The following is a 25333-nucleotide window of genomic DNA, read 5'->3' as shown; positions in this document are numbered from 1 at the left end:
GTACGCATTACACGTCATCTCCGGGCATATAAGGATTAATCGAGACCATCGAGAAACATCGGAACTGGTCGTAGAGTTTAAGATTGACCATACCCTCTCTTAAGCTCTACGATCATGTCAGTGTAAAAACCTCCCATGTCACATGTGCCATGACGCTACTTTGTTAATTATGCACTCGCATAAACCGTATGCACTCCCATAAAACGCCGTTCGCATAAGGGCACGCCTGCGTCTGGATCTCCACTCCCCCGTTTTCAAGCACCTTCCCCTGTTACCACCCACAAACGCCTCCATCTGTCACTCAAACTACCGACCTGGCTGTGTTCAAGGAGAGAGAAATTTCTGATCGTAGCGGCTAATTTGCGCACGCGCATTGCGAACTTTATGCATGCGCAGTATAGCGAATATCAGTGGCGTACGACCGTGCGGCCGCTTCGACCGACTCTGAATGAGGTCCTGAATTCCTTATTATACAAGGGTCACGTGATGTAATCCCGCCTCTCACGCACGCCGCTTGGCAAATCTTGCTCACCATATTGACAAATTAAAGGTGGGGGTGACATATGCACTGTAACACCCCTCCATCAGTCTTGTGAGAAGCAGTGGGGCACACTGGGGTATTTTTGAGTACCTTGGTCTTTTTTTTTTTTTTTTTTCCTGCAAAATTAATTTCATATCTCTTTCTTTCAGGTACCTCAAATATACGTTAGATCAGTATGTGGAAAACGATTACACCGTCGTCTACTTCCACTATGGCCTAAGGAGTTGCAACAAGCCCTCGCTGAGCTGGCTACAGAGCGCCTATAAAGCCTTTGACAGGAAGTATGTAACATAGGTTACATGTCATTTGTTTATGTATAGTTTGTGTGAGACGGGACAGACCTTACACAATTATTATGTACTGTAGATATCAAGTAAAATAAGGTTTCCAGAGCAGGTAAGTAATAGGGCGTACAATAGTATAAATCATTTAAAAATATAATAATAATTATCCTTGTATTGATTCAAGACAGATTCTATCAATAGAACAATAAGAGGGTTACATTTCAAGAGAAATACTCCTATTGGAAGGTGTTACATTCTAATATGAATCCCTCTAAACTGAGTGGTCTGGAAACTAAACAAAAAAAAAAAAAAAAGGCTTAAAGCCTCATTTATAATAAAACTCCTTGCGTATGATAAATGGTGCTCCAGCCAATCCACTCCCAGCTGTCATCTGTTTGAAAAATGTCAGTTGAGAGTTGATTGGCTGAAGCACTATTTATTATACATGGTGATAAGTTTTATCACTCATTCTGAATGATAAAACTCGTTGATAATTGAGACCCTTAATGATAAATGAAAGTTCAACCCCGAAAAATGCTGCATTAGCAATCTGCTGTTCAGTGCAACTTTGCATTTTGTTTCTGGGGTTCTTTCCTGAATATTATTTATTTTTATTTTTTTAATTGTTTTTATTGAAGCATCATATAAGTATTACAAAAATAATACAACATTGACACAAAATCAATACAGTGAAAATACTATATAAACAATGGCCACTACAAACAAACAATGGCCATAGCCACGGATATTTGTACAACATTCTTGGATCGGTCATAAAATAAAAAAAAAAAAAAAAAACCCAAAAAATAAAAAAGGACACAAATACACACTGATATAATCAAATAATAAACAAAAATAAAGCAAAGTCTCTCCCCCCCCCCCCCCAACAAGGAAAACCCCACACCCATCGCCCTTAAACTACATTTGAATCAAGATCAATGGGCGGATCGTTTTTTATTAAACTAACAAATTCCGTTTTAACGCTTTTTTTTAAAAATAATAACTAAAATCTCAGTGATTTATAATGGTCTTTATTAAGGTGTCATGGCCACATATAAAATGCATACTGTATGTTGCATGGCTGTTTTCCGTTGCTATATAGGCATGCAGCATGCATCCAAAATAATTGTCGATTTTCAATTAAATCCTCCAAACCCACCAGTTTTTATTGTCCCCTACAGATCTCACGATGTAATAATAATTCACATCAGCATCTGTCTGCATCTTGTGTATAGGACAGATCTAGCACACAATGTATTTTATCTTATTTGGATGGAACACTTAGCAGGCTGCACTTATAGGAAAGGGTTCTGATGGCGTCTTTTGTGTCTGCCTGTTTCCCTGCCCGTTCCATTACATAAATCTGGAAATCACAGCCCTCCAGACTTTTGATAAAATGGGCCCGATAATTTCATTGTCACTGTGATACCGTGAAACCACAAATCTCCGATGTAAGGTCTTCAAAGTGAGAGGAGAATAATGAAACCGAATATGATATTTCTAATGGAAAGACAATAGAAAAAAAAAATGGGTTTTGTTATATAGTTGTTTCGCTAAGTAACTGCATTTTGTCCATTCATATAATCAAGATGAGATCCTGTGCGCTCGGTTAAAAAAAATAGTTACGATATGGTAAAATAAACTATTATAATTGTAACAAAAAAGAATTCTACAACGATCTCTGACACACTTTACAAAGATTGTGGTAGACAGGTAGTATTCTAATAATATAAATAATAATAATATATCTAATAATATACAGAAATATTGTATATCTGTGGACCTCTCAAAACAGCAAACATAAAATAGACGCTGCTCAAATCTATTTGGCAATACTCTTCAGGTGCATGACAAGGAGGGGTCATACTAAACAGAAAGGGGAGTATCCCCTAAATATCCTCCAGCACGCTAATTGTACCTGCAACAATACATGAAAGCTATATGGTAATAGAAATTCCATGTAATTATCTGTTGTAAGGCCTCATGATAAAGGCACATACAGAAATATTTACCATGTGCCCTATACTTAATAGAAATTCAGAGATATTTGTTGCTTGCATTTATAAGTTAATGTTACATATTTCTGTATGTGCCTTTATCATAAGGCCTTACAACAGATAATTACATGGCCCACAGTGGGTTCTGTTATCATGCAGAGTAGGGACTGCCAGTATCAGAGAAGCCGTGAAGTGGCCTGGCAGCTTACCATGTACTTATAAATGCATGCAACAAATATCTCTGAATTTCTATTACCATATAGTTTTCATGTATTGTTGCAGGTACAATTTAGTGTGCTGGGGGATATTTAGGGGATACTCCCCTTTCTGTATATCTGTGGACCTGTCATTTTAAAAAACATATAGGAAATAATATTAGTGGAGCGCTTTTAATCTGTACTGGTAGCCATGCCCAATAGGGGTGGAGCAAATAGTAAATGTCATATTGGCACCAGTATAAAAGTGACGATGAGTTTTTATCACATTAGTCTATTACACAACCACAACGTTTCGGCTGTGGTTAGCCTCTCCAGATTTATTCAGAAATGTCTTGTATCCTTACTCGCAACAGTCCCCGTGATTATAGTAACTATCCAAGCGTGCGCAGCAGAAAATGGGTGATGTTTAGAAAATTGGGAGTGGGGGCTTCTTATTTTGGGCGTGGCCTTGAAAATATATGGGTGTGGCAGATCTGGGGGCACAGCCTAAAATGCCCCAATTCCTAAATCGTGTTTGTTGAGAAGTATAAGACTGTTAATTCTCAGAGTGGAATATAATGCTACCTGCGGCCCCTAGTTGTGGCTTTGTAGGGGAGGTGGAGAAATTACTCATAGCAACCAATCAGCTTATAGCTATCATTTTATATAATGTACTTGATACATTTTAGTTGCCATGACAAACACCTCCACTGGTCCTCTTCAGAAGGTTTTCTAAATCTCTCCCATTGTGCCTTATACCTCGGGAGGCTTTGTATTACTTGAGTCTGTAAGCACAGAACCTTTGGCTTTTTACATTGTGTATCTTCTCTAGTTATGTTGCCGAGCTAGGGATGGCCATCGATGATTACTGTCAATGGCACAAAACCATTTATGGTGAATTATCGATGTTTTGCACTCCTCCGATGGCCACCGCTGCTCAGAAACATGGGGCGGGGCTTAGCTTTGTGCTTTCGGAAGCGAGAAGAAAAAAAATCTGTTGGAGAACCATTGGATCTCTGCCATCTATGGTCAAACTATCAGCCATCGGTAGTTAATCATCAATGATTCTTAACTATCGATGGCTGATGGTGGCCATCCCTAGACCGTGCTGAATTTCATGGCAGTAATCTACACACTTCTAAGCACCTTAGGCCCTGATTCAGACCCACTCGCAAGCGGCTGTCCGCTCGCAAGTGGGTCGATGTTGTGCACTGCGCATGCGCACGACGGCGGGAGCTCCGTCGTGCGCATGCGCCAGACGCGACGAGCGAAGGAAAGTCCTTCGCTCGTTGTGTCTGATCAAAGGGGGCGTGCTGTCGATGTTGATTGACAGCACGCCCCCTTTGGTGGGCGTGCCAGGGGCGTGCCTCCCTGACGGGGGCGTTCCCAAGGGAACGCCTACCATCAGAAGCCGGCCCACTGACATCACTAGTGATGTCAGTGGGAGTGATTTTGGCTCTGATAGAGCCAAAATCACTCCGGGCCTTGCGGTTGAAAACCTCAACCGCAGGCTCCGGCTCGCAGTGGCGATGGTCGCGATGGTCAAGACCATCGCGGCCATCAAACTGCACGCTCGTATAGGCTGTGGGTGGTGACCCACAGCTATACGAGCGTCCAGGGAGACGCTCCATAGTTATGGAGGACGGCCCTCATTCAGAGCGTGCGCTCTGCTCAGAGCGTACGGCTCTGAATGAGGGCCTTAGTTCAACATGCATGACACTTTCTCCTCGCTCCCAAGTTGGTTTTTCTATGCTGAAAAAGATAGGTATAGCACCCCCGCTCCTACTGCGTCTGACCCCGCTCATGCTGAAACTGTTACTGATGATGAGGATACGTATGTTGGTGCCCCAGATGCCACATTTTCATTGTATGCTGCAGCAAGTTGAGAATTCTATTTCTGCTTTGTCAGGTACAAAAAGAATCTGAAGGCTCTGTATGTTGTTCATCCCACCAACTTCATCAAAGTTCTCTGGAAAATATTCAAACCGGTGATCAGGTGAGCGGAGAGCAGCTTGTCCTCCAGGAAAAATGTGCGTGTGAGCCCTGCAAAAGGCAGCTGCTATTGTTTTATATTTCGCTGCCCTGCGATTCGCAGCATTATGCCGCAAGGGGGTGGGGCTTAGAGATGTCAATCATCCGTCCCATTGTTGCTAAGCTTCAAGTGCTTAGCCCCTCCCCACATACTTCACAAGACAGTAAAGCAGATTTGGGAGGGTGGACTACGCTCCTGGGAATCTGGGAGAACTTATACAGTGGGTGTTGAAACATCCAAAAGAATTGGTTCATCTAGAGAATTTCATTTTTTGGCGCACTTTTTTTTTTTTTTTTTTTTAACACATTATTGTCTAAAACTTAATTAGATCTGTATTTAAAAAGTAATAAGGTGAAAAGATTGTGAAATAGGACATCCATGCAGTGAATTTAAACAAATGTATCACTGCAGTGGTCTTCTCTTCCTATTTAGGAGAATATATTCAAGATAATATATTGCATAAAAGAAAAAAAAATTATATTTTTTTATTAATATTTAAATCTTAACTCTGGCTCAAATAATATAGTAATCCTATATACAGATTGTTGTGTGTAGTCATAGAACTAATGATTTGAACAAATAAGAAACCTGGTATATGGATTGACTTTATAAAACACAAACGTATGATACAATCTGTATTTGGAATATTTGTTAACAACAATTATTTCACTTATTGTTCTATAATATCCAATATTTGGTAAATGCAATAACTTAAATAATTTGAAAGCTGTGAAGCTTTATTTTTCAAGAGGAATAATTGCTTCTATACCAAAAGGATTACTATATTATTTGAGCCAGAGTTAAGATTTAAATAATACTTTTTTTTCTTTATTTTTTTTCTTTTATGCAATATATTACCTTGAATATATTCTCCTAAATAGGAGAATACCCATGCAGAGATACATTTGTTTAAATTGACTGCATGGATGTCCTATATCACAATCTTTTCACCTTATTACTTTTTAAATACAGATCTAATTAAAAGTTAAGTTTTAGACGATATTGTCTTAAATAAAGAGTGCACCAAAAAGGAAATTCTCTAGTTGAACCATTTTCTTTGTGTTTCAACACCCACTGTATAAGTATACTGTACTTTCCACTGGTGCACCACCAACCACCGATAGATTTGGTTTAAATATAATCTTCATATATTAAAAAAAATAATTAGGTTAGTGTTATATTGGTACTTAAATTAATGTCTCCTGTGCGGATTCAATACACCCCTCCCTAGTAATCTGGAAGAACTCCCAGACATTCCGGGAGAGTAGGGAAGTATGGTTTTGTTTGGTTGGCCTTCATTACAGACACTACTGTGCACAGGACTTCGGACAAGCACGACTTCCTCCTTCAACTTCATGCAGTTACCAAATATCAGTTATGTCATACTTGCCTTCTGTCCCGGAATGTTTGGCTTATGCGGAGCATACATCTATGGCCCGATCCCATGTTCTGCAGATCTGATCCGCGATTCAATTAGCCAATCGATGCCTGTCTATAATCAGCAATCTGTCGGTGGATCGGGAAAATTTAACAATAATAATCCCCAATTTGCCGATTCTGACCATTTTCCGGTCGAGATCGGGGAATCGAGGTTGTTCAGCATGCTGCATTTTCCCAATTCTCTGATCCCGGTATTGGCAGAACGGGGGATTGGAGCAATCCATCTCCGATGTATGGGCCCCATTACTCTGGGACGTTGGGGAGTACTCCTGCACTCAAAGGAGATGAACCAGTCTCCTCAATCCCACCAACTTTCCCAGTGGAGTGGGCTGTCCAGGCGCTTGCTGATGCTGTTTGCGGCAAATATAATCATTATGGCCTTGTTGCCGCAAATCACGTCATGGTGGGGGATGGGTTTGTGATGACGTGATTTGTGACACCACGCCCCTCCAGCACCTCCCACTTCTACCTTGATTAACAAAGCAAGAAAGTATGAGTTATGTGCAGCAGTATATCAACTCTAAAGGGTCCAGTCCAGGTGTGGGCAGTGCAGGGCTGTGCCAAATTCTGCTTAACTATATACCAGGCACAGACCTAGGAGTCAGCTGTTTATATGGACTGAACCAATATACATGGGGGGGTAATGCAGCCTTATAAAGTCATTCGACATTTGTGAGAAAACTGAGGCTTTAGAAACTTTGTGCTTGAAGACCTCGGTGATGTCACTAGCACCTAGCGAATACAAAATGGCTGCCAGTGCAGACGTTTTCTGTCGTGAATATTGCATAAATAGCTGTAATGCTGCCCACCAGGACTTCATTTTAATACAAAGCCGTACAACGGCTGCTGGTATTAGCAGAAGTCCCTAAATATGTTTTTTCTTGGGACACCATTTTAAAGAAAGAAATGACAAAGACTGCACACAGGTGCATTGGCGTACGCTCAGATTTCAAGCTGGAATGACCGTTAAATGAACGTATACTGATATGGGGGTCTATTTACTAAGGGGTCTATTCAGCAAGGGTGACGATGTTGCCCAGAATATTATCGGGCAACAACGTCAAGTATAAGTAGCAATTGTGAAATTTTAAGTTGGCTGTTCAGCACTATTTTGAGCAGAGACAGCATTTGCGGTAACACTCTGTCCCTGCGATATTACAGAAGGCATTAATTTCGGTTTCAGAAACCGTACCATGCTGTTTTTGCGCATGCTGTCATGTGCTCAGGTACAGTCTCCGTCCCTGCTTTGCGGTGACCGCCGTCGTGAAACTGCATCTCCAGCCTGTCCAAATTGATTGACATGTGTACACAGGCTTTATATTAGTATGTATATGTATGTGCTTTTATATTTAAAATGTATATATACATTTTAAATATAATAGCACATAAATATAAATGTATACAGGCTAATATAAAGCCTGTTTACACATGCCAATCAATTTAGACAGGTTTGCCATGCTCTAGAGTGACTTACCTGTCGGCGGTCACCGAAAAGCGGGCACGGAGACTGGGCGTAGTTACAAGATGCTGCAGGGACTTATGGGGAAATTTCCCTCTGTCCCTGCAGTTTTTGGGAAATTGCAGCATTTTTCTTCCTATAACGCCATTCTGAGGTGGCGCTATATAATATATAAAGTAAATATTTTTCAAGTAATTTAAAGGTTTTTTTTTGCTTTGCTGAATAGCAAAAAGCGTTAAAGCACTGTACAGATCAATGGCTGATCCCTACAGTGCGAGATGGGAATTAATGGAGACGATAATTGCGTTATCTTCTCCATTATCCCATCGCTGAATAGGAGATTTACATTGAAAATGCGGAAATGATAGTTTCCGCATTTTTTATGTTAAAAAAAAGAATTGCTGAATAGACTCCTAAGCCTTGGATGGAGATAAAATGAAGGGAGATAAATTACCAGCCAATCAGCTCTTAAATGCCATGTCACAGACTGTGTTTGAAAAATGACCGTTAGGAGCTGATTGGCTGCTACTTTGGCCCTGATTCAGAGCCGGACGCTCTGACCAGAGCGCTCGCTCTGAATCAGGGCCCTCCTCCATTAAAATGGAGCATCCTCCTGGACGCTCGTATAGCTGTGGGTCACCACCCACAGCATATACGAGCGTCCAACAAGATCGGACTTGCGAGTGAAACCCTGTGGTCGGGTTTCTCAACCACAAGCCCAGGAGTGATTTTGGCTCTATCAGAGCCAAAATCACTCCCACTGACATCACTAGTGATGTCAGTGGGGCCGGCTTCAGACGGTAGGCGTTCCCATGGGAACGCCTCCGTCTGGCAGGCACGCCCCCAGCATGCCCACCAAAGGGGGCGTGCTGTCAATCAACATTGCCCCCTTTGGTGCGAGACCCGGAGCGATGGAAAGTCCTTCGCTCACCGGGTCTCGCGCATGCGCACGACGGAGCTCCCTCCGTCGTGCGCATGCGCAGTGGGGACCATCGACCCACTTGCGAGCGTACTGCCGCTCGCGAGTGGGTCTGAATGACCCCCTTTATCTCCATTCACTTTATCTCCATCCAAAGCTTAGTAAATATACCCCAAAGTATGCAAACTTCACCTCATTTTATTATTGCTTCATTTCTTGGATGGGAGGATAATCCGCACACAAAGATGTACAGAAATGCCGTCCCTTTATCCAGCCTGCCATTCAGTCTCATAGGTTTATATGTAATTATTTTTTCCTTCCATGATAATCATTGTGATAATGATCATCCGCTATCTTATGTGCAATGCAGCACGATCTGCAACCTGCGTCCACGCTCCAGTGGTCGCAGATTTCATCTTCTCTCCTGCTCTCCTCTCCGCAAATTAGATTCAGTGAAAATGACAAACTCCGTAGGTGCTACCAGATACCACGTACTAATCTCACCATGCCACCATCCGATAAATTAGTCACTGTTTGAAAACCTGCTCTGGGAATGCTTGAGAAAATGAACCCACCGTAGCGAAGGAACTCCTTGTCTTGCGGTAATGGGGGCCAGCGAAAATTCAGCTGTATGGGGCCTCTGTTCATAGTGATGATGATTCTGGTCTCCTTTTATTTCAGCCACAAGTTTGGCAAGAAAGTTCTGTACATGAATCACTTGAGCGACCTACAGCTGCACCTGCGGTTTAACCGGCTGATCATTCCGAAGGAAGTATTGCAGTGAGTGGCGCAGATATGTTTTACGTGGTGATCCCATGACCCATGGCTACTGTTTTACATGGCGGTATCTTTTTTATGCTTCTTTCTGTGTTTTCCACCAACGCCCTTATATCATCCAGGCAGAGTTGTTTATTTCCGTTGCCACTGGTAGTGGTAACCACACAAAACTGTTCTGTGGACTGTTCTGTGAATTGTATCAAATGCACAGATCAGTGCCGAGGCTGTGTCATCTCCAAGAGAAGCCAAAATTAAAGAACTCAGCAGGGAAGACATAAAGGCCTTGGTGAAAAGCACAGAAGGAGACGGCTAAGCTTTTAATATATAGGATGCTGGAGGGCAAATATAAGCCATTAATTAAAACCATCTGAAAAATGTAGAAAATCCGTTTAAATCGAAAGTGATTATTTGCATGTAATTCTAATTTTGCTCAATAAACTCAAATTAATTAATCCATATGCTGATTTATTACAGTATGTGACTAACTACCCCAGAAATGACATATATAATTTGTGTATGTTTATATGCACAGTGTGTGTATATATTATATATATACACTGTGTACGTGTATGTATTTACGTGTTCGTGTGTGTGTGTGTATATGTATGTGTGTGTATATGTATGTATGTATGTATATATATATATATATATATATATATATATATATACATACATACATATAGTAAAACTTTCTTCAATATAAAGTATATTTAAATCATCTATAAATCTGTTCTCAGACACGATGAAAGGCTCCGCATCCAGCAAAGAGGGAGAATGCCGGCTATCACCAGAGCCCCTCCGCCGCGGCCCCCGCTCCCCATGCAACAGTTTGGCGTCACTCTTCAATAGTGAGTTTATTTGTCATGCTCTCCTATAGAACTAGTATATTAATTGCAAACCCACTCAATGGAAATACTATCTGCAATATTTTCTGACGTCACCCTCTCAGTCGCGCCTATCACCGCTGATCGCATGGACAGCGTAAGCCGCAAATCACATCGGTCGGCACATCTCTGGGCTGCAGTATTTCCCCTGCAGTCTTGTTGCATTTGGACTGCAACAACACAATATAATGATGGCATGGCCCTGCCCTGTCTCCCAATTTAATGGGGACTTTAGGCAGCTTTGAGAGGCGGAGTCGGGGCGCATTCCGAGATGGGGTGTAATAAAGTGGGGGTCAGTAGGCACTAGAGGCACTGGGAAAATACTAATTAGTGAAAACAACGCGGCAGCGATTTCATAATACAAATTAATTATCTGCAGCTGTGAAGAGAAAATGAATTTTCACTCAAGGAAACATCATTTATTTTATAGATAATTAAGACTTGTTATTTATTTGGGTGTATTTTTCATGCAAATATTGTGCCTGTCATTCTCAGGGTATAAATTATGATAATTCTGTAGGTGAAATAACTTCTGACAGGCGGAGAGCTGCATTAAATAGTGTTTTCTGGATAAGGGACTCGGAAATAAACCAGCGTTTCCTGGATATAATGTAAAATGAGCCATTTTAATTTATCCTGTTCCCCAGAGACGGGCAGGTCATACCGTGTATAGATGTTGGGAAAGGCTTGCTCTGCTAGAGAAACCTCTGCTCTTATCTTTACAGACATGTGGCGTATTTATATCTTCTTCATTCCTCACTTATTTATAGACCAAAAATGTCAGGTTTATTTCCCGCAATAAATATATAGCGCGCACAACGCCTTATTTCTGTGGAGTCCTGATAGTCAGTAGCAGGGCTGAGGGCCTGATTCAGAGCCGCTCGTAAGTGGCCGCTCGTTCGCTCCCAGCGATGTTCGCACATCTGCGCATGCGTATGGGTTGTAATGCGCCTGCGCCAACCAGTCAGTGCGGTCGGAAATCGTGTGCTCGCAAAATAGCGAGTGCCTGCTAATTTGAGTGACAGAATGAGGCGTTTGTGGGTGGTAACAGGGGAAGGTGCTTGAAAACAGGGAGTGGAGATCCGAACGCAGGCGTGCCAAACGGTCAAAACGGGCGTTTTAAGGGTGTGCATAATTAACAAAGCAGCGTCATCGACCACGTCACTTGGTTGTCTTTTAGCCTGAACTGCTTTTAGCCTGAATTGCGGTAGGAAAATGCTACCACAAGAATAGCGAGCAGTTCATACGCCTTTCGATGTACTCGATTAATCTAATAAATAGCGGAGATGACGTATGATGCGAGCGGCCAAGGGGCATCTTTACAAAATAGCGAGCGCATGTTTCGTTCGCTTGCTCAGACATAGAGGCGTCAACAGACCGCAAAGAGCGAGCGCTCAATTTAAATATCCGGCCCCTTTTTTAGAACGACCGTCCGCAAATAGCGTCCGGCTCTGAATCAGGCCCTGAGTCTGCAGTAGCCATTACATCACTTCCTGACTCCCAGCAAATCTCCTGTCACCTGCTACTCTGCTATAATTGATTTGAAGGTCGGAGCACAGGTTAACTCACTCAGATCTTTGGATGGAGATAAGGTGTGTCCTCTCTCCTGTCCATGCACCTCGCACAGTTTCAGTCGCCAATTCCTGTTTTTGGGGATTATGCGATACTGCTAGAATGGCTGCAGATCCTTTTAAGGGATGTAGATATGATGCGGCCGCCGGTCTCAATCCCGACAGTGGAATCCCGGCAAGGGATTTAACATAGGCGTCGAAATACCGTCCTATGTCGAGGGCGCAAGCCCGAACGAAGTTAAGTCGAGGACTCCCTTGGCGTTAGCCGTGGGGGGGAGGGTTAGGATTAAGGGCTTTAATGGGGTTAGCGTTGGGGCTAGGCACCCCTAGGTGGGAGGGTTAGGGTTAGGCACCACCGAGGGGAGGTTAGGGTTAGGCACACCCCTGGGAGGGTTAGGTTTGGGATGGGAGGGGTTAGGTGAACCTCCAGGTGGGATTTAGGGTAAGGCACCACTCTGGGAGGTTAGGGTTGGCACCCTTAAGGGAGGGTTAGGGTTAGGGGGGTGAGAGGGGAGAGTTAGGTAACTTACCTGACGCTGTCAGGATTTCATCATCTCTGCCTGACGCTAAACAGCCGCCGGCATTTCAATCGCATTCCCTTTTTAATATGTTTAATTATTATTTACATTGTGTTGTCAGTCAGTCATTGTAAATAATTAGCATCAGTGCCTAAAATAAACAATTACTACAACAATGGATTCCAGAGACATATCTGTATCTGTCCCTGAATATTACCAACCGGCTGTGGTACTGTTGGTGGGTAACGTGGTAGGGTTTGTTGGCGGCCCATAAATTCTGAAGCCCCAGAAACTATCTCAGTCCTGGCCTGAATGATAATTAAAGCTACGATGTTGGGAGGTGTGTGGTGGTGCACTTTACAAGCAGGGCTAGAGATGTGCAAGCAGGGAGCCAACGTTTTCTATACCTTCCACCAGTCCCAATTTTATGTTCCCAAAAAGGGGCATGGCACATTGGGAGTACTCTTGAGGTAAATTGTGTCTGCCACCGTGTTGTAGAGGGGAGGGTGTAGTCGTGCCTCCCCTACACTCCCAAGGTCCCTAGCCAGGCCCAGGCCCTGGCACTTCGTACCTGCCCACTCCTCCTCTCTGCACCCATGTTGCCAAGCGTAATTTTAGGTTGACTAGAATTTTTATTTTGTAAATTTTCAAGGCCGCCTCTCTAGCCTCTGTCTCTCCGTTTCTCAGCTGACAAAAAAGACAGTGGGCCAGTGACAATTGTGGAGGAGTTATATAGTATTAGCGCTTCACACTCCTTTACTTTCAACACTGCTGAAATATGGAGTTATTGTTATTTAAAAAGAAAAAGAAAAAAAAAAGAGTCCCCCTTGATTGAATCTATCTATAACGATATAAACACGGCAAGGCTTCATTTCCCTGAGCAGAGGGTCAAGTAAAGACATTTCCAACCTTTCATTATTAGTTTTCTACAACTGGTGTAAAGCATCCAATTACCGGGTCTTGTTATAACAGGAAGGAACATCTCATCGCTCCAAGCAATTTAAGGAAACCGAAACAGCTGATAAAAGAATTTCATTGCCACATAAAATTGCATTTATATAGTCTGCGTGGCCTTTAGCTCCAAGGACAAACATTAAAATACTTTTGCAAATCTCACAGAATATTTGTGGTTTGAGAAAATACTGGTTCTTCCATAATAAACAGTTTGGTCCTCATTTAGAGTTGAATGCGCATGGGGTCTTTTGTGGCGTAAATATGCGCATTACTGCAAATCGCATACCTACCGAAATAAGGGCCTGATTCAGAGCCGGACGCTCTGACCAGAGCGCTCGCTCTGAATCAGGGCCCTCCTACATGAAAATGGAGCGGCCTCTTGGACGCTCGCATAGCTGTGGGTGACCACCCACAGCTATAGCGAGCGTCCATGATGATGGTCGCGATGGTCAAGACCATCGGGCTTGCGACGGAGACCCTGCGGTAGGGTCTCGCTGCTACAAGCCCTGGAGTGATTTTGGCTCTATCAGAGCCAAAATCACTCCCACTGACATCACTACTGATGTCAGTGGGGCCGGCTTCAGACGGTAGGCGTTCCCATGGGAACGCCTCCGTCTGGCAGCCACGCCCCCGGCAGGCCCACCAAAGGGGGCGTGCTGTCAATCAACATCGACAGCACTCCCCCTTTGGTGTGAGACCCGGAGCGACGGCTACCCCGTCGCTAGCCGGGTCTCGCGCATGCGCACGACGGAGCTCCCTCCGTCGTGCGCATGCGCAGTAGGGCACCATCGACCCCCTTGTGAGCGTCCTGCGCTCGCGAGCGGGTCTGAATCAGGCCCTAAGTCCTTATCTAGATTTGTGCGCAGTCAGATTTGTGCCCCTTATGCATGGTGAGATGGAATGTGGTCAAGCCAGTGTAGCTGGGGTATGTGCGCATCAGTGTAATATGCCCCCTGGAGATGGGACCTAGTGAGATTTGGGTGCATCCCCAAATATGCTTTGTGGGAGGCTTATCTTTTACAGGTCCTGGTGGAAAGAAATACGGTGATTATGATAATTAATACACCAAGCTGGTAGGACTCCATTTATTAGTGAAGCTGGCTACTTGCATTATTTTTTCCCATATCCATTTGTACTACTACAGGAAAGAAGACTCTTATGGTGCATACACACGGTCAGATTTTCTTTCAGATTTGAATGATAATGATTTTAAAAATCGTTCATATCTGAAAGAAAATCTGACCGTGTGCCTGCAACTATGAACGATGCGCGTTCCCGTTTGTTCATTTTAATACTGTCAAAAATAATTCGTAATTCATGAAATCGTTGGTAAAATCATCTGACAAATCTGACCGTGTGTATTCACCATTAAGCCGCGTATCCACTAGATGGCAGATGAACGCTAGAACGATGACGATATTGTTATTGTTCAATATAACGTACAGTGGATCTAACGACCAGCGCTGCGCGCTCCGGCTGGTCGCTGACGACGTCTCCATCCTGACAATAACGTCATTTCGACTGTCTGTTTCCTGACTGCATCCCATAACATGTGTGTGTGTATATATATATATATATATATATATATATATTGGGACTAGGGATGTGCAGGCTCGGATAGGTTCGAGTTTGCACGTGGAGTTCGGATTTTTCCCTCCAAAAAAACGGAACTCAGAAAGAGGCAAAACGTCATCTTGCATGGATGAACATCATCATTCCTGGACAAAAGTCCAGGAATGATGATGTTCATCCATGCAAGATGACGTTTTGCCTCTTTCTGAGTTCCGTTTTTTTGGAGGGAAAAATCCGAACTCCACGTGCAAACTCGAACCTATCCGAGCCTGCACATCCCTAATTGGGACATTGACAGAATTTTCAGATTTTGGCCTCTATTCACCACCACAATGGCTTTGAAATGAAACAAACAAGATGTGCTTTAACTGCAGACTTTCAGATTTAATTTGAGGGTAATTACATCCAAATCAGGTGAACGGTGTAGGAATTACAACGGTTTCTATATGTGCCTCCCAAATTCTGTCAATGTCCCAATATTTATGGACCTGACTGTATGTATGTGTGTATATATATATATATATATATATATATATATATATATATATATATATACACACAAAATCTCTAATACATATATGCTTGAGATCAGCCAGCCACAGAATCTGTGTCCTGGTTTGAGGGGAGTGTGTGTGTGTGTGTGTGTGTGTGTGTGTGTGTGTGTGTGTTTTTTTGGTTTTCTATGCTATTTGATAGGAGTTCCTCCTTGGACAGTATGCTAAGCCTATATATATATGTGTGTGTGTTTGATAGGAGTTCCTCCTTGGACAGTATGCTAAGCCTATATATATATGTGTGTGTGTTTGATAGGAGTTCCTCCTTGGACAGTAAATAGAACCCATTGCCAACATCTCAATTATCTTGATTTCCTCAGACGCTAGAGAAACACTATGTTCAATTCCTATTACTCATCTTGATATGAACTGCAGCTTATTGAACCGTTTGGGGTCAACAATAATTTGGGTGGTCGGATGGCCCAGCCAGCATCACTAACTAAGTAGATCATTATTCAGAAGTTATTAATGCAGGATGGTGGATAGAGGGATACGGCAGGCGAATCCTGGCGCCCCGCTCTGTGAGACACAACATTAATGAACCTTTGCTCACTGAGCCGTTTCACTCTTTCACGCACTTAATAAAATACTCGTTACTGTTAGAATATATGCATCAACAGGCCCAAAGCAATGCGCTCTTACCCTGCACTAAAACCAACAGGAGAAAAACAAAAAAAAAGTAAAAAATAAACATTTTTAACATCTAAGAAGTGCCCAGAGTTTATCACTTTACCCGAGATAACGTACTAAGTCGGGGAAGGTAATTATCTGTAAAACAAACACAGAATTAGTAGCGGTTTCTGGCTGTGCAGTGATTTGGGCTATTTAAAAGGAATATAAAATGCTAATAGACGCGGTTCAGCATCTGGCGTGCAGTGGTGGCTTATTATAAAATGTTATCGGATTTCTCCATCAAATCATTTCTCCCTGTTCTGGAATGAATGGAAAGGTTCACTCCTGAAAATAAGGTAGAATTAATTAACTTGAAAACCTTTTGTAGTTGCTCAGAGTGTAATTCCTATCAATTGGCCTGATTCAGGGATTTACGTAATTCTCCCATGGTTAATGATCTGCGCATGAGCAAATCAGGACCTGTGATGTCAGCAGGAGGCACACTGCGCAGGAGTAGCAGTGCCCCCATATTTATGCCCCTGTAGCAGTGCCCCCATAATTATGCCCCTGTAGTGCCGCTTGTACAAAAAAAACAAAAGTACCTTATTCCCCGCTCCTGCATCCGCCGCCATCCTCTCTGCCCAGCTGCTCCTCAGAACTATGGGAGAGACATCATGACGTCTCTCCCATAGTGCGCATGGGGAGAGCCGGAAGCTGGAGTTCAGAAAAGAACTCCAGCCTCCGGCTAACGCGGCGCTGCAGGGAAGGAGCCGGACGCCCGCTGGTAATAACATATCAGCGGGCGTCCGGCTTAGAACCTCCCTGCGGCTGGAGATCACTGACGCTGGGTGCAGCGAGTGCGCCCGGCGCCAGTGACCTCCATTCCTGGGGGTAATGGACGGACAGTCGGGCATGCAATGGTTCATATGCATGCGCGGCTGTCCGTACATTACCCCCAGGAATTTCAGTTTTACCCCAAATGGGGTAATTTGCCCCTGTTCCCCGACCACTGCTCTACAGTTTGTCACTCCCAGATTTTGCATTTCCAATCTTGAGGGTCGAATTGCAGAGGTCTTGAAAAGGAAGGGTCAACACTGCAAATATTGACACTCTGTATAACACTTAATGTAATTGTCAATAAAAGCCTTTGGCACCTATGAAACGCCTGTAATCTTACCTCAGTATACCATAGTAACATCTGACAAAAAGGTCTAAAAACACTGAAGCAGCAAACTTTGTGAAAACCAATACTTGTGCCATTCTCAAAACTTTTGGCCATGGCTGTAGTGTAGACCCTTCAAAGTCTTATGCCTGTGTTCGGTTTTTGTACATTTTTGGATTTCCTCAGGCTAAAGACGGAGACGGAGACTTTCCCTGGAGATAAAAAAACCGAAAACATATTAATTTGAAGAATTGGGGACAATGTACCTTGAACTGTGGTTATTTCTCAGGGTTATCGTTATGTCAGACAGAACAGATAGGAAAGTATGGGAGTTTGTCTTAGCAGAGTTTAACGGTAGGTCTTTCTGGCAGAGCGATGTTGAAACTAATTCACATTCATTCAGCGATGCCCCTGGATGGCACGTTGAAATAAACCGTGCTATTGTGAGCGGGTGGGCTTGGGGAAGAAAAAAAACATTTGCTTCTTTAGAGCTTTTTCTCTGTTATTCTGATAGTAGAAATTTAGGGGGATTAGATATTCAACAAAGTCATTAATTTTCTTTCTTCTAATATTGCCAGGGTCCATAATCCACTGTATAACTTATTGAGATATTATAGTCTAGTGGTGATGAGACAGGTTCCGGGTTATTATCAGGATGTAATTTGCCAATTCATTATCTCAGGTGCTGTTAGGTCATTTCTAGCACGAGTTTTTTCCAGGCTGTTGCCCAAGACATTTGTGGTGGAACATGGCTTTCAAAGGTTGGCAGATGAGGTGCGATGGTCATTAGCTCCTTCAACGGCTGATGCCTATTCTGGGGTATGGAGGGACTGGTTTCGCTGCGGAGGGTGTATGGAGAGCCCACCCAATGAGGAGATAAAAAGTGATGTGATGGTGAATGTAGTGGATTTATAGTGAAATACAGTAGGCAATAAGGGTGCAGGGTTATTGTCAGCAAATCATGGAAGACCCATTACTTTTAGGATTTTAGAAAGTTTATTTCAGCAGTTACAAGTGCTTTACCCTTCACATTTGACCCCTTAGGTGTTTTAATTCATTATACAGTACTGTTTTTTTTCAATCTATTTTATTCATATTGCATTATGCTAATGCAGGTTCTCCCAAACTCTGGGCCTGATTCAGAGCCGGACGCTCTGACCAGAGCGCTCGCTCTGAATCAGGGTCGGCCTACCTAAAATTGGTGCGGCCTCTTGGCCGCTCGCATAGCTGTGGGTGACCACCCACAGCTTATGCGAGCGTCCATGATGATGGGCTTGCGACGAGACCCTGCGGTAGGGTCTCTCTTCCGCAAGCCCTGGAGTGATTTTGGCTCTATCAGAGCCAAAATCACTCCCACTGACATCACTAGTGACAACACTAGTGATGTCAGTGGGGCCGGACCCAGACGGTAGGCGTTCCCATGGGAACGCCTCCGTCTGGGCAGCCACGCCCCCGGCACGCCCACCAAAGGGGGCGTGCTGTCAATCACCATCGACAGCACGCCCCCTTTGATGCGAGACCCCAAGCAACGGCTTCCCCGCCGCTCGCCGGGTCTCGCGCATGTGCACAACAGAGGTGCCTCCGTCATGCGCATTTGGGTACCATCGACCCGCTTGCGAGCGTCCTGCGCTCGCGAGCGGGTCTGAATGAGACCCTCTGCCCCCAAGGCACTCTAACAGTCCAGGTTTTCAGAATATCCCTGCTTGTGCACAGATGGTATGATCAAACTGACAGAGGTACAAATCATGTCACCTGTGCATAAGCACGAATATCCTGAAAGGTTGCCTTGAGGACCAAATTTGGGAACCACTGTGCTAATACATTTTATATTTTTGATTTAAACCAAAAAGATTCATCTTAAATTTATCATATACTACACATTCTTTTTTCCCGTTTATTACAACCTGCCTCCGAGTTACACAATATTTAAGTTTTAAGGGTTGGCACACCTGACCTCCTCTGAGTGGCCGCACAGAGAAGGAAAAAAGCCCCTATTTCCTCGGGGGAACAGCGCAGGTAACTTCCAAATACTTCCATACATTAGTGTATTTATTTCTAGGATAAATTCAAAACTTCTATTATGAGATGTTTACAGCTGTGTCTCCTGAATTTCATGGATGAACTGGAGATGTGCTGTAGTGACAATACCCCTGAAGCCTGGTCAGACAGATCAGCTTTAGACTCTGCATTGGCTGCAGGGTGGTTGATGCAACTTACGTGTTCTACCACTTTTATCCATAAACTATTACCTATATTGTACTGCTATATCTTTATTATAGTATTACAGGTAAATAGGGAGATATAATGATTGCTTTGCAATACAACAGCATGGCTATTATACTGGACAGCGTAGGATAAACCAGGGACGTGCAGTCAGGGTCGGCAGGGGAGGCAGAGCCTCCCCTGTGCCCCAGAGTTTGGATATAAAAACTGTGTTTTTATGCATGTGTGCCTCCCCAGCCATTTACCTCACTGCAACGTCACTGGAATTAAAATACATTATTAATAACATATCTTCCACATCTCAACCTAGCTTCTACCCTTAACCAGACCTATGTCATGATTTTACCTGCTCCTTGTTTTCTATACCACGGTCTTCTTCATGGTTTATTTACAGTATATTATGCAAAAATGTAAAAAAAAGCACCTTACAGAATATATGACAATACAATTGAGGACCAGCAATTTTCATGCAATAGGAAAGAAGCCTCTTTCTATAAAAACAGGGAATTTCGAATCTATAAAAAAGGCTGGCAGCTCTCTACTCAGTAAATACTGTATACTGCTACTTTAAAAACTTGCAGGGGGAGGTGCAGGTGATTGTGTCACTACACTTCCTCCTGCAATCAGCAAGCACACTGACAGGGGACTGGAGAGGCAGCAGGAGCAAACTTGAATTTAGTATTCTTAGAATGGAACCATGTGAGACGAGGTTCTTGAGCAGGCCATACATCTCCCCGTTCTGCCGATCTGACCCGATCCACGGATTGGCAGCCATCGATGATCAGCGATCTATCGGTGAACCGTGGAAATTCAATATGTGCAAAATCCCTGACTAGCCGATTCTGACCATATTCGGATCAGGATCGGGAAGTCACGATTGTTCAACGTGTTAGTTATCCTCGATTTGCCAGAGTCGGCAGAATTGCGGCTATCAGTCGCAGATGTATGGGTCCTATTACCCTGCTGTGTTCCCGCTTATCTTTTCTACTACTCTAAAATTTTATTCAGTTTTCTTTCTAGATGCTGCTTGTTGCTATGTAAAAAAAAAATGCTAAAATTATAATAAAAACAAAGAAAGCCACCTGCAGTATCATTCATGACCAACAGGTGTCAATGCAGATTTCCTTTTCAAATTTTGTATCATAACTAAGTAGATTGCAGTCCTATATATAAATAAAAGTGCTTGCCCCCAACATTAAATATACATAGCCACGCCTTCTCCTACATAGGGCACGGCCAAAGAGTGTTAAGAAGGTGCCCATGTCCTTAGACCTCGAGGATGCCCCCAATCTCCAGTAAAAGATCAATTGCCAAGTACACCAGGGGCACCTACCTCAAGTGTGTTCAGTGCCAATTCTCCATGGAGAGCAGAGACATACACCCAACTTCCCTCAAGTTGGGTTAAACATTCCAACAGCGGGACTGTGCCACTGAAATCAGGACTGTGCCACTGAAATCAGGACTGTGCCACTGAAATCAGGACTGTGCCACTGAAATCAGGACTGTGCCACTGAAATCAGGACTGTGCCACTGAAATCAGGACTGTGCCACTGACATCAAGACTGTGCCACTGACATCAAGACTGTACCACTGAAATCAGGACAATAGTGGAGGTATTAAAATGGGACGTGGCATTTGTACCTAAGTAAGGGTGGAATCATGCCAGGAAAAATACAGTATTTGACTCTCCATCCTCTTTAGTATTTCCTCTTGTTCATGCGCCCACTAGAAATCCCGCACTTACCCATCTATTAGCTAAGTCTTGTTAATCCTCTATTCTTCTGTTACAGTCTTAAGAACAAAAACAATGGGGAGCTGATCCCGCCGGTAATGGAACAGACTATATCCTATTTGAAAGTAAAAGGTGAGATCTTGTTCGTACGAACGGCTATTTTTTTTTTCTATCGCTTTGTCCTTTTGTTTTGTTAGGCATCATAAACAGTCAGCATTCGGGTATTCCATTTAGACTGGTGAAGTTCTGAGGAGGCTCTGATGACATTACTATATACATCCATACAGGACAATGACAATAACTGTTGATAATATAAAGGCATGATTGAAAAGCACAGGACATAGTTATAGAAAAAAATAAGTTTCATAAAAGTTGCACAAGGACAAATTTCAGTCCATAAATTTGTATTGGAAGGTGGAGAAGTCATTTTGAGCTGTGAGGAGTGAAGTTGGTGCCTCTACAATGTAAGATGGAAAAATGGTCATGCTGTACTATGTTACAGTATGAATGTGGAGATACTGTACTATGTTACATTATAAATGTGGAGATTACTATGTTACAGTATAAATGTGGAGATACTGTACTATGTTACAGTATAAATGTGGAGATACTGTACTATGTTACATTATGAACGTGGAGATACTGTACTATGTTACATTATGAACGTGGAGCTACTCTACTATGTTACAGTATGAACGTGGAGATACTCTACTATGTTACATTATAAATGTGGAGATACTGTACTATGTTACAGTATGAACGTGGAGATACTCTACTATGTTACAGTATGAACGTGGAGATACTCTACTATGTTACATTATAAACGTGGAGATACTGTACTATGTTACAGTATGAACGTGGAGATACTGTACTATGTTACAGTATGAACGTGGAGATACTGTACTATGTTACAGTATAAACGTGGAGATACTGTACTATGTCACAGAATTAACGTGGAGATACTCTACTATGTTACAGTATAAATGTGGAGATACTCCACTGTTACAGTATGAACGTGGAGATACTGTACTATGTTACTGTATGAACGTGGAGATACTGTACTATGTTACAGTATGAACGTAGAGATACTCTACTATGTTACAGTATAAATGTGGAGATATTGTTCTATGTTACAGTATGAACATGGAGATACTGTACTATGCTACAGTATAAATATGGAGATACTGTACTGTTACTTTATAAATGTGGAGATACTGTACTGTGTTACAGTATAAACGTGGAGATACTGTACTTTTACAGAATGAACGTGGAGATACTGTACTATGTTACAGTATAAACGTGGAGATACTGTACTATGTTACAGTATAAACGTGGAGATACTGTACTATGTTACAGTATAAACGTGGAGATACTGTACTATGTTACAGTATAAACGTGGAGATACTGTACTATGCTACAGTATAAACGTGGAGATGCTGTACCATGTTACAGTATAAATGTGGAGGTACTGTTACAGTATAAACGTGGAGATGCTGTACCATGTTACAGTATAAATGTGGAGGTACTGTACTGTGTTACAATGTGAACGAGGGGATTCTGTACTATGTTACAGTATGAACATGGGGATACTGTACTGTGTTACAATGTGAACGAGGGGATTCTGTACTATGTTACAGTATGAACATGGGGATACTGTACTGTGTTACAATGTGAACGTGGTGATACTGTACTATATTACAGTATGAATGTGGGGACGCTGTACTTTACAGTATGAACGTGTTGCTGTATGAATGTGGGGATACTTTACTATCTTGCCATATGTGTGTATCGTAGTATTAAGTATTGATACACATTATCCACTCTACTAAATAGCACAGTTAAATATAAATATATCAAGAACATTCTGCACATAATCCGGTAGAAGTGGCATCTTCTACTGGTAATCTTAGTGCCTTACCTTCTGTTATTATGTTGACCTCATGGTAAGTGGCTAGTCCCTGTAACAACATAATTATAGCATTTATCAAGGTAAGTCACCCACTTTAGGTCCTCTAGTACAATCCACGTACCACGCGTTCTTAAGGACTTATTAGTATCATAAGGAATAACTTATTAAGGTTGTGTCAGTATTATTGCTGTGTGAGTAGAATGACTTCAACAATTTTTTTCCTACAACAGGGACATACATTCCAGACTGTTTCTTCTCCTTTTAAAATGCGAGAATTTTTCAGGGGGGTGCAAGGTCTTTTTTTTTTTTTTTAAGTGTGCAAAATAAAAAGATTCATTTTACAAATGCAACTTTGATGCCTAATTCTGAGCAGAGTCATGAGAGCAGCTGTAGGGCTGAATTTCTTGTCTGCCCTGTCAATACTGACCTGTAGTGGCTTCGGCATGTAGGAGACCTCCCTGATATCTGCCGTGTTAGGGTTTTCCTAAATAGCCCCGTTACTTAAAATTAGGGATGTGCAGGCTTGGATTAGTTCGAATTTCCCGCCAAATCCGGATTTTTTTCCGCCAAAAATCGGGTCTCACAAAGAAGCAAATCGTCATCTTTCATGGACAAACATCATCATTCCTGGACAAAAGTCCATGAAAGATGATGTTTCTCCATAAAAGATGACGTTTGTCCTCTTTCAGTGACCCGATTTTTGGCGGGAAAAAAAAACTGATTTGGCGGGAAAATCCGAACTAATCCGAGCCTGCACATCCGTACTTAAAATATGCAGAAATTGCACATTATCCTTTGTGAATTTTGGGACTGTTATTTATTATTGATTTTATTTAAAACAATTATTTTCCCTGCTCTGATTGCAGCTTCTGATGTTGGGTTTGGGAGCAGGACATTTCCCCAGTCGCATGCATATATTTATTTAAGTTCTGTTGAATAAGGTACAGTACATGTTGCTGTTATATGCGTAAGATAAACCCTTCGTGTCTCTTCTGTACATTTAGCACGGTAACAGCGTGTTAAAGGTGGGCTTCCTTCCCCTAATTCAAGGAGATACATAGTTAGATAAATATATAGGGGTCTATTTACTAAGCCTTGGATGGAGATAAATTGAACGGGGATAAAGTACCAGCCAATCAGCTCCAAACTGCCATCTCACAGACTGTGGGCCTGATTCAGAGCCGCTCGTAAGTGGCCGCTCGTTCGCTCCGAGCGATGTTCGCACAACTGACCAACCAGTCATTGCGGTCGGAAATCGAGTGCTCGCAAAATAGCGAGTGCCTGCTAATTTGAGTGACAGGATGAGGCGTTTGTGGGTGGTAACAGGGGAAGGTGCTTGAAAACGGGGAGTGGTGATCCGAACGCAGGCGTGCCAAATGGTCAAAACGGGCGTTTTAAGGGTGTGCATAATTAACAAAGCAGCGTCATCGACCACGTCACTTGGTTGTCTTTTAGTCTGAACTGTTCGCATGATTGCGGTAGGAAAATCCAACCACAAGCACTGCGAGCAGTTCATACGCCTTTCGATGTACTCGATTAATCTAATAAATAGCGGAGATGACGTAGGATGCGAGCGGCCAGGGGGCGTCTTTACAAAATTGCGAGCGCATGTTTCGTTCGCTCGCTCAGACATAGAGGCGTCAACAGACCGCAAAGAGCGAGCGCTCAATTTAAATATCCGGCCCCTTTTTCTGAACAAGCGAGCGCAAATAGCGTCCGGCTCTGAATCAGGCCCTGTGTTTGAAAAATGACAGTTAGGAGCTGATTGGTTGGTACTTTATCTCCATTCACTCTATCTACATCCAAGGCTTAGTAAATAGACCCCTATAAATAGTTAAAGAGTTAACGGTAACCTACTGAGGAATACAACAATCAAGGCTTTATTACCAAGGTGGTGAGTTTCTATAATTGTAAATTATTTACAATTTGCAATTTTACAATTAATGTTTTGTTTTAATAATCGATCGTTGACTTAGTGCCACATTTATATATTTAT

The 25333-nt window shown here is 42.7% G+C and overlaps 1 protein-coding gene across 2 annotated transcripts in view; it reads left to right on the top strand.

The window, feature by feature from the left end:
* ARHGAP8 (Rho GTPase activating protein 8) overlaps positions 1 to 25333 on the top strand; it is an 80997-nt gene that overhangs the window by 40145 nt on the left and 15519 nt on the right. For both annotated transcript variants that reach the window (XM_088478302.1, XM_088478301.1), the window contains 5 exons: positions 691 to 822; positions 4929 to 5015; positions 9551 to 9649; positions 10384 to 10494; positions 21487 to 21560. In XM_088478302.1, coding sequence (XP_088334428.1) covers positions 691 to 822; positions 4929 to 5015; positions 9551 to 9649; positions 10384 to 10494; positions 21487 to 21560 — 503 coding nt within the window. The remainder of the gene's footprint in view (positions 1 to 690; positions 823 to 4928; positions 5016 to 9550; positions 9650 to 10383; positions 10495 to 21486; positions 21561 to 25333) is intronic.

This window comes from Taudactylus pleione, unplaced genomic scaffold (assembly GCF_031769625.1).
Source record: "Taudactylus pleione unplaced genomic scaffold, aTauple2 ptg000212l, whole genome shotgun sequence".
In the NCBI taxonomy this organism is placed as follows: domain Eukaryota; kingdom Metazoa; phylum Chordata; class Amphibia; order Anura; family Myobatrachidae; genus Taudactylus; species Taudactylus pleione.
The sequence above is the reverse complement of the archived record's forward strand: the minus strand, read 5'-3'. Positions and strand labels throughout refer to the sequence as shown.